Source organism: Salvia hispanica, chromosome 1, assembly GCF_029641045.1.
Source record: "Salvia hispanica isolate PSC_SH4W2 chromosome 1, Shi_PSC_v1, whole genome shotgun sequence".
Taxonomy (NCBI): Eukaryota; Viridiplantae; Streptophyta; class Magnoliopsida; order Lamiales; family Lamiaceae; genus Salvia; species Salvia hispanica.
Window position 1 is genome coordinate 68,127,047 of NC_142692.1, and position 10,433 is coordinate 68,137,479.

The window sequence follows — 10,433 nt, forward strand, 5'->3', positions numbered from 1 at the left end:
ATAGTCCTTATTTAAAACGAAAGCCCACCTCACAAGCTTACTCCTCAATCACTTCCTTTTCCAACCGCAACCCACGTGTACAAGCTCACCCTTTTTGAAATAACATGATATGCAAAAATCAGGCTTTGCTAAATAATTTAATTAAAGACAATGCATGATCCTACGTGTGTGAAAAATATATCCCTCATTCACAAATAATAAAACAGACTCATCAATTAACCAAAACAACATCTAACAAAATATACTCCCTCCCGTCGGCATCAGTCTCACATACAAGCAGAGACGAAGCCAGGATTTTACGCTTGGGGGGCCCGAATAAAAAATTCAAATAATAAAATGAAACATAAATAATATTAAATAATATAAATATGATGTTGCAAATACATAGTTCCGTACAATGATACTATAACACTCCTCTTCTACTTTTCATCTTCTGAAACCGCTGCATAATAGCTTCATCAGTTACATTAACAAACACATCATTCTCAATATAAGGAACTAAGCAATCATTCAATAGCTGGTCTCCCATACGATTCCGTAGAGAAGTCTTAACGAGCTTCATTGCTGAAAAAGCTCTTTCTACTGTAGCAGTGGCAACGGGTAAGAGCAATGACAATTTAATTAACAAATAAACCAACGAAAAATTCTCATGTTTCCTTGTAGAAACCATATTCTGAGCAAGACCTGCAATTCCCGATACTTTTGAAAACCTTTCATCTGTGCGAACATCAAAAATAAAGTTATCAAGCTGACTTTCAAGCTCATACAGAGTAACTTCAGAAAATTCAGATGGATAATACTTGGCAAGGCGAAGCAGCTTCTCTGAATCAAATGCAGAAAATGAGTCTCTAGGATCCAAACATGTCATACACAGAAGTAAATCTGTGTTGACTTCATTAAAACGGTGATTCAACTCTTGAACTTGCATGTCAATGACTAAACAAAACAACTCAACTCGATAATGGTGGAGATTTTTTATTTTCTCAATTTTACGTCTTCCTCTTCCTCTAACTACACACTCATCTTCCATGTCAAGAACATCAATCTCATTTGTTCTACAAAACTTTGTAACTTCAGTAAGCAAAACCTCCCAACCTTTTTCCCTCATTACTTGTAAACGTGTTTTTGCTACTTTGACAAGATTCATAGCATTAACAATGTCTTGATCCTTCTTTTGTAGAACTTGAGAGAGATCATGTGTAATTCCCAAGAGTTTCCTCATAAGATGCAACACAAAGATAAACTCAAAATGATTCAGAATTGCTTGCACATCCTCAGCTTCAGCCCTATTTGCATCCTCATAACCATTCTCCCCAACATAATCAAGAACATCATTAATAGAAGAAAATAAATGCATCAAGTTGATGAGAGTACCATAATGCGAACTCCAACGAGTATCTCCGGGTCGTTTCAATGACTTCTCTTGATTTAATCCTCTTCCGGTATCAATTTCATCACTTGCGATTGCTTCAACAACCTTAGCTCTTTGACTCTCTCGTAGCACATCTTTGCGCTTACAAGAACTTCCAACAACATTACACAAACGGGTGATAGAATTAAAAAAAGACCCAATACTTGTATGTTTTTTAGCAACCGCAACAATTGTGAGTTGAAGCTGATGTGCAAAACAATGCACATAATAAGCACAAGGATTTCTCTTGAGAATCAAACTTTTCAACCCATTGAATTCTCCTCTCATGTTGCTTGCACCATCATATCCTTGACCTCTCAAACTTGATACACTTAAACTATGAGTTGATAACAAAGAATCAAGTGCCTTCTCAAGTGTGGTTGCAACCGTATCACAGACATGCACAATACCAAGAAGACGTTCTTTGAGACATCCATTCTTATCCACATATCGTACCGCAACACCCATTTGTTCTTTGATAGACACATCTCGACACTCATCGACTAATATGGAGAAAGAGTTGTCTCCTATATCATCTAGAATAAGTTTCGTTGTCTCAACAGAAGCTGCATTAATGATGTCTTTCTGAATATCCGATGATGTCAGTTTGAGGTTTTGAGGAGCATTTTTCAGTACAACATTAGCTATCTCTTCATTGCAAGAAGCAACAACTTTCAAAAGCTCTAGAAAATTACCTTGATTCAAGGATTCATCGTACTCATCATTTCCACGAAAGGGTAATCCTTGCTTGATAAGATAGCGAAGACACATAACAGTTGTACCTAATCTGCGACGGTACTCAAGCTTAGATGTTGTTGATTGTTTAGATATACACACTTCGATGTGTTGGGCTTGATTCATCAAATCTCGACATGCTAATCTACACTTATTATGATCACTTGTATGATCCCCAACATGATCTCTCAACCTTTCTTTCTTGCGCCAAGCTGTAAATCCTCCAGATACGAAAGCGTCCTGTCCATTTCCATGGAGTCTAGAGAAAAGATAACAATATAAACAATATGCTGCATCCTTTGTAATACTATACTCCAACCAATCTTTGAATTCATCAAACCAATGTGCAACAAATCTACGTTGTCGCTTTCCATCAGTTCTTGGAGGAAAATCATGCTCGCGCGGTTGACATGGACCTTTAAGTAAGTAAGCTCTACGCACCCGTTCTATTGAGTTTGACGGATATCTCATTATATTAGGTCGTTCCCCTGGATCACTTTGAATATTTTCTGGATCAGCTTCAAGTTCATCTTCATTCAATGACTCTTGAGGTTGAAGAAGTGTAGGTCCACTGACTGACGAAGATGAAGCAGCAACACTAGGAGAAAGTTTCTTAAAATATCGATCCATTTTCAATTTTCAACAAGCACCTGCATTCAAAATTTGAAACAAAGTTTATTAACAGTGAAATGCATAAATCATGACACATTATACTGTGTCCATTTGTCATTATATATAAATATATGCTATATTTTCATTTGTTTATACAATTATACACCACATATACATTATACATATATATAAAAATATTTGTCAGTAGGGACCACAAGTCCACATTCTGTCCATATATAAATCCAATGAATTACATAGCAGTAAATTATTAATAGCCATCAAAGCAATTCTATTTCCATTCCACTCCAGAATTCGAGAAAAAAAATTACATAGATGCTCTGTGCTTTTGCCCTTTCAATCATTCAATGGTTGCTTCAAGAACATGTTTACAAATTACAAATATTTATAAGATTGATGCAAATTGCAATAAACATGATAATTAAACCTAAAACACAACATAATAAAATCATTCGCAGTCCGCAAAGTCTTAATTTCTTATGCTTCATAGCAGTTTTGATTTTACACTTGCCAGAATTTGGGGGAAAATCGACACGGAGACAAGATAACGGCAGCAGCCAGCGTCAACGACGAGGACAGTCGCAGCAACAATCCGCCAGCGACACGGAGGCAACAGCAACGACAATGGATGCTGCGGCGACGACGAGCTGAAAGTTCCACGGGAGATTCCTAGGTTTAGCAGAAAGGAGAGAACGGCTACAACTGTGAATGAAAGAAAATAGAAAATAATTGAGTATTTTTTATTAATTAAAATTAATAATTATGAAATTACTAAAATACCCCTGTGATTTTTTAGAATTGTTGAGGGGCCCCTGGGCCCCCCAGGCCCCATTGTCCCTTCGTCTCTGCATACAAGAGACACTCATGAATTTAAAAAAAAGTAGTTTCTCAACTTAAATTCCAATTAGCCCAAAACAATTCATGGCCCAATAAATATTAAATTTCCTAACACTTAAACTAAAGAAAGGAAAGAACAGTAGCCAAAATACTCCCTGTCACCACACGTATACTCCCTATCCCACATGTAACACAAGGTAAAAGAATTAAAATAACTATTGTTATACTCCCAGCCATCTACACGTAACTACTCACTTTCCAACATGTTAACATAAAAACAAAAATATATTCAACTCCACATATTTGCAAAAAGAAAGAGGAATTATTAAATGTCAAAAATAAAAACTAGGCACACATGTATACTCCTACACTAAACACGTCTACTTCTTATCCATCATGGACTGAAAAAGAATTATATACTCCCTCCTCTGATATCTAAACTGTTAAAACTCCTCTCCTTACCTTGACTCACGCCCCCTATCTCTCAGTTATCGTCTACAATTTACAAAACAGAAACAATCCTAACTCCTCCCTCTCTCTCTCTCTCTCTCTCTCTCTCTCTCTCTCTCATTCCGCGAGCGACGCCGTCTACATTTCGACGCCCTCGACGTCAGCCGGTTCTGCCACTGCTACTACGTCTCTGTCCGCCGCTGCTGTCCACCACCTATCCCGATGGCCAGCTACTCCGACAACAGGTTCGTCTCTCTCTCTTGAACCTCACCCTAGCTCTTTTATTAAAAATTTCTATTTATTTGATTTCACTTAATAAAGGGCAGGCATAGGGATTTAGGAATTTGGGATTGAAAAGAAACACAGAAGGCACATCTCAAGCATTAAAGATTGATGCTTTCACACGAATCCATCATTTAACAGTTTCAAGAATTTCAAAAGGGCTTATTCCCGTGTGTGATTATGTGACACTAATCATGGAGTGGGATGCAGGGATTCAGAAAAAAAATAATAATAATAGATATACCTTTGGAAGGAATGAAGGTAATCACAACACTCTGCTTCTTCTTCCCACTGTAATATCAAATTATGGAATCAACAATTATGGAGGTTTTTGTTTTCGTATTCAATAGAATGGGAAGAAATTACCTTCACGGAAGAGATGAAAAAAAAACTGCTCAAGCAGAGACGAAGCCAGGATTTTACGCTTGGGGGGCCCGAATAAAAAATTCAAATAATAAAATGAAACATAAATAATATTAAATAATATAAATATGATGTTGCAAATACATAGTTCCGTACAATGATACTATAACACTCCTCTTCTACTTTTCATCTTCTGAAACCGCTGCATAATAGCTTCATCAGTTACATTAACAAACACATCATTCTCAATATAAGGAACTAAGCAATCATTCAATAGCTGGTCTCCCATACGATTCCGTAGAGAAGTCTTAACGAGCTTCATTGCTGAAAAAGCTCTTTCTACTGTAGCAGTGGCAACGGGTAAGAGCAATGACAATTTAATTAACAAATAAACCAACGAAAAATTCTCATGTTTCCTTGTAGAAACCATATTCTGAGCAAGACCTGCAATTCCCGATACTTTTGAAAACCTTTCATCTGTGCGAACATCAAAAATAAAGTTATCAAGCTGACTTTCAAGCTCATACAGAGTAACTTCAGAAAATTCAGATGGATAATACTTGGCAAGGCGAAGCAGCTTCTCTGAATCAAATGCAGAAAATGAGTCTCTAGGATCCAAACATGTCATACACAGAAGTAAATCTGTGTTGACTTCATTAAAACGGTGATTCAACTCTTGAACTTGCATGTCAATGACTAAACAAAACAACTCAACTCGATAATGGTGGAGATTTTTTATTTTCTCAATTTTACGTCTTCCTCTTCCTCTAACTACACACTCATCTTCCATGTCAAGAACATCAATCTCATTTGTTCTACAAAACTTTGTAACTTCAGTAAGCAAAACCTCCCAACCTTTTTCCCTCATTACTTGTAAACGTGTTTTTGCTACTTTGACAAGATTCATAGCATTAACAATGTCTTGATCCTTCTTTTGTAGAACTTGAGAGAGATCATGTGTAATTCCCAAGAGTTTCCTCATAAGATGCAACACAAAGATAAACTCAAAATGATTCAGAATTGCTTGCACATCCTCAGCTTCAGCCCTATTTGCATCCTCATAACCATTCTCCCCAACATAATCAAGAACATCATTAATAGAAGAAAATAAATGCATCAAGTTGATGAGAGTACCATAATGCGAACTCCAACGAGTATCTCCGGGTCGTTTCAATGACTTCTCTTGATTTAATCCTCTTCCGGTATCAATTTCATCACTTGCGATTGCTTCAACAACCTTAGCTCTTTGACTCTCTCGTAGCACATCTTTGCGCTTACAAGAACTTCCAACAACATTACACAAACGGGTGATAGAATTAAAAAAAGACCCAATACTTGTATGTTTTTTAGCAACCGCAACAATTGTGAGTTGAAGCTGATGTGCAAAACAATGCACATAATAAGCACAAGGATTTCTCTTGAGAATCAAACTTTTCAACCCATTGAATTCTCCTCTCATGTTGCTTGCACCATCATATCCTTGACCTCTCAAACTTGATACACTTAAACTATGAGTTGATAACAAAGAATCAAGTGCCTTCTCAAGTGTGGTTGCAACCGTATCACAGACATGCACAATACCAAGAAGACGTTCTTTGAGACATCCATTCTTATCCACATATCGTACCGCAACACCCATTTGTTCTTTGATAGACACATCTCGACACTCATCGACTAATATGGAGAAAGAGTTGTCTCCTATATCATCTAGAATAAGTTTCGTTGTCTCAACAGAAGCTGCATTAATGATGTCTTTCTGAATATCCGATGATGTCAGTTTGAGGTTTTGAGGAGCATTTTTCAGTACAACATTAGCTATCTCTTCATTGCAAGAAGCAACAACTTTCAAAAGCTCTAGAAAATTACCTTGATTCAAGGATTCATCGTACTCATCATTTCCACGAAAGGGTAATCCTTGCTTGATAAGATAGCGAAGACACATAACAGTTGTACCTAATCTGCGACGGTACTCAAGCTTAGATGTTGTTGATTGTTTAGATATACACACTTCGATGTGTTGGGCTTGATTCATCAAATCTCGACATGCTAATCTACACTTATTATGATCACTTGTATGATCCCCAACATGATCTCTCAACCTTTCTTTCTTGCGCCAAGCTGTAAATCCTCCAGATACGAAAGCGTCCTGTCCATTTCCATGGAGTCTAGAGAAAAGATAACAATATAAACAATATGCTGCATCCTTTGTAATACTATACTCCAACCAATCTTTGAATTCATCAAACCAATGTGCAACAAATCTACGTTGTCGCTTTCCATCAGTTCTTGGAGGAAAATCATGCTCGCGCGGTTGACATGGACCTTTAAGTAAGTAAGCTCTACGCACCCGTTCTATTGAGTTTGACGGATATCTCATTATATTAGGTCGTTCCCCTGGATCACTTTGAATATTTTCTGGATCAGCTTCAAGTTCATCTTCATTCAATGACTCTTGAGGTTGAAGAAGTGTAGGTCCACTGACTGACGAAGATGAAGCAGCAACACTAGGAGAAAGTTTCTTAAAATATCGATCCATTTTCAATTTTCAACAAGCACCTGCATTCAAAATTTGAAACAAAGTTTATTAACAGTGAAATGCATAAATCATGACACATTATACTGTGTCCATTTGTCATTATATATAAATATATGCTATATTTTCATTTGTTTATACAATTATACACCACATATACATTATACATATATATAAAAATATTTGTCAGTAGGGACCACAAGTCCACATTCTGTCCATATATAAATCCAATGAATTACATAGCAGTAAATTATTAATAGCCATCAAAGCAATTCTATTTCCATTCCACTCCAGAATTCGAGAAAAAAAATTACATAGATGCTCTGTGCTTTTGCCCTTTCAATCATTCAATGGTTGCTTCAAGAACATGTTTACAAATTACAAATATTTATAAGATTGATGCAAATTGCAATAAACATGATAATTAAACCTAAAACACAACATAATAAAATCATTCGCAGTCCGCAAAGTCTTAATTTCTTATGCTTCATAGCAGTTTTGATTTTACACTTGCCAGAATTTGGGGGAAAATCGACACGGAGACAAGATAACGGCAGCAGCCAGCGTCAACGACGAGGACAGTCGCAGCAACAATCCGCCAGCGACACGGAGGCAACAGCAACGACAATGGATGCTGCGGCGACGACGAGCTGAAAGTTCCACGGGAGATTCCTAGGTTTAGCAGAAAGGAGAGAACGGCTACAACTGTGAATGAAAGAAAATAGAAAATAATTGAGTATTTTTTATTAATTAAAATTAATAATTATGAAATTACTAAAATACCCCTGTGATTTTTTAGAATTGTTGAGGGGCCCCTGGGCCCCCCAGGCCCCATTGTCCCTTCGTCTCTGTGCTCAAGGGTTATGGGACGACAGATGCAAAAAGATGAAAACGTGGGGAAGGAGTATATAGAACAATTTGATCGGTTTGTTGGAGAGATTTTTGGGTTTGGAGATATTGATGAAGAGAAGAAAACGTGTAGAAAAGATTTGGAGAAGAGATTTATGTTGACTGCGGTAATTTAATAAGAATTAGGAATAAATGGCTATATAAAAATAGCCTAATTGAATAAGGATAAAGAGCTAGAAAAGAATAAAAAATAGATAAAAGTGATAGGAACAAAAATATATGAAATTTAGTGCTTGGATTTAATTGTGGTGTTTTATTATTTTAGTACTTTGGTGTTGTTCCAAGTACTTAGACGAACGCTTAATTTTTCCTTCGACGATTCTCACAATAATCTCGTCGACTATTTTTACCACACAATTAATCAACAACCAAACAAGCATTCGAAAATTCCATTCGCAACTAAACAAAACGAAGACAGTATTTTAATCAAGGTCTATCACTCGCTCGTTCTCAAAACAAAACTAATCGAAAAGGTACTAAAAAGACGGGTGTTACATTTAGTCTTAATTGGATAAGTGCGGATTTTTTATCCAAGTGGGCATTTTAAATTAAGACTTAGCTAATCTTTTATGATATACACCTAGACATTAATTTTAGGATAATGATGGATTAATTCTATCTAAGTAAATCCTAATAGTATTAAAAGGTAATTCTAATAATCAAGATACGTTATTTTAACTAATAATGTATGATTATTTAAGATTGGACTTAATGTCTAGATAATCTTGTTTATGTGAAGGTAGAACTTTGTTTCTATCTATATTTATTTTAGATGCTTAATTAAATGATCAAGTTTCATCTTTATGGTTATGTGAACCTTTTGTAAATGTGTTTGCATGTTTTATTGATGATGATGGATATTTAATTGTGGGTTATGATTTTATTTGTTAAAATCTAGTTTAACTCATGCATCGCCTATGTACTTATTGCCTCACATGCATAGCTAGTACATGTTTAATTGTTCTTTGAATGTGGATATCTGCCTTATCTGCTTGAGTAATAATTAAACTATTAAAACCACCAATAAGAAAATATGAAGCGATAATTACAACACGTTTGTATATGGCCTCCATTATGGTCTTAGTGCGAAGTATTGACCGGCCTGTCTTTACGGGAGGAGCATTACCAGTTCGTAAGTTTTGACTTCTCTAGATAAAGGTTATTAAAATCGTAAAATTAGTTTTTCAGTAATATCGCGACTGGTTTTTACCGGAGCAATATTGCTGCGAAATTATAAGGATTGTATTTTAATAATACTTAGAGGGAGCTATAGGAGGAGGTGCTTGTCCGGTCCGACCTTTCTTTAGAGGAGTTCACGCACAAGTAAAGAATCCTTAGTGCTTAATTTTATGGTTATACGCTTTAGCATTGTTAGTCAGCCATGCCATTCTTATGGTCTCTGGACTATCTGTCGACATTGTGGCCAGTAAAAATAATGAATTTCTTGCATGAATAAGACTCGGCTTCCTAGTAGAAGAACGTTTGTGCTTGATTTTTGTGGATGTAAAATTGATGAATTGTTTTGTGGTTATTTGCAATTCTTTGAAATTTTACATGTTTATATTATTGGTCTTTATTCTCAGCTTGAACGAAAGATGTTTGATACTTGGGATATTTATTATGCCATACTTAGTTCGAGGAAGCATGACTCTGAATTGTTTAAGGAATGGAAAAGTAAGCTTGATGTTGATCGTTTGATCAATGACTTGAGGTTGATTCTCAGCAAGAATCGTCCGCCCACATACCATCTACAAGGAGAGGACAAGGAGTTTCGTGATCAGTGGCATACCGCGGAATGTCATCTCAAGGGCTTCGTTTTAGCCAATGTTGGCAATGCCCTTGAGAGGTTTGACGATCCCAAAAGGCCGTTGGTCAACAAGCCCACGTGGTTTGAAGAAAAGTCCTCTAAGGTACGAGCTGGTATCGCCGTGAAGCATTTAAGGAATGATGTTTTTGAAGAGGGCCAAGACGTGGGGGTATATGCCCTGGTCATGCTTGGCTACTTCAATCAACTTCACTTGTCGGGGGGAAAATTGACCCAGAAACCCAACAGATGATGATCCTTGATGGGCTTCCAGATAGCTTTAATAAAGTCAGAGATGAAATTTTGTTTAGCGACAAAAGGTTTTCATTTTTGGAGCTTTATAACAAGCTTGTGGCAGCTCAAACTAAGATGAACAGAAGGGGTGGACCTTTGAGATGATCATGTTCAAGTCAGAAGAGTTTATTTTGCTTTATTTACATTGTTGAATTTTGAGGATTTTTGATATTGTTTGGTTTTGA

General features: G+C 36.4%; 3 protein-coding genes across 3 annotated transcripts; all 3 read right to left on the minus strand.

The window, feature by feature from the left end:
- Nucleotides 1-403: 403 nt before the first annotated feature.
- LOC148934469 (uncharacterized) lies at nt 404-2,776 on the minus strand. The gene has a single exon (XM_089063172.1). The coding sequence runs from the start codon at nt 2,774-2,776 to the stop codon at nt 404-406; it is 2,373 nt and encodes a 790-aa protein (XP_088919298.1).
- A 2,095-nt stretch (nt 2,777-4,871) lies between these two features.
- Nucleotides 4,872-5,913, minus strand: LOC148934470 (uncharacterized). The gene has a single exon (XM_089066555.1). It carries the CDS (start codon nt 5,823-5,825, stop codon nt 4,872-4,874), a length of 954 nt encoding a protein of 317 aa, XP_088922681.1. The 5' UTR covers nt 5,826-5,913.
- On the minus strand, nt 5,880-7,244 carry LOC148934471 (uncharacterized; the record flags this gene model as incomplete). Its single annotated transcript, XM_089062311.1, has 1 exon — nt 5,880-7,244. A coding segment is annotated over exon 1 (1,365 nt), but the record flags the coding sequence as incomplete, so codon positions are not given.
- Nucleotides 7,245-10,433: the final 3,189 nt, after the last annotated feature.

Coding starts and splice junctions, on each gene's coding strand:
- LOC148934469 (XM_089063172.1), bottom strand. CDS start 2,776: ATGGATCGATATTTTAAGAAACTTTCTCCTAGTGTTGCTGCTTCATCT.
- LOC148934470 (XM_089066555.1), bottom strand. CDS start 5,825: ATGCATTTATTTTCTTCTATTAATGATGTTCTTGATTATGTTGGGGAG.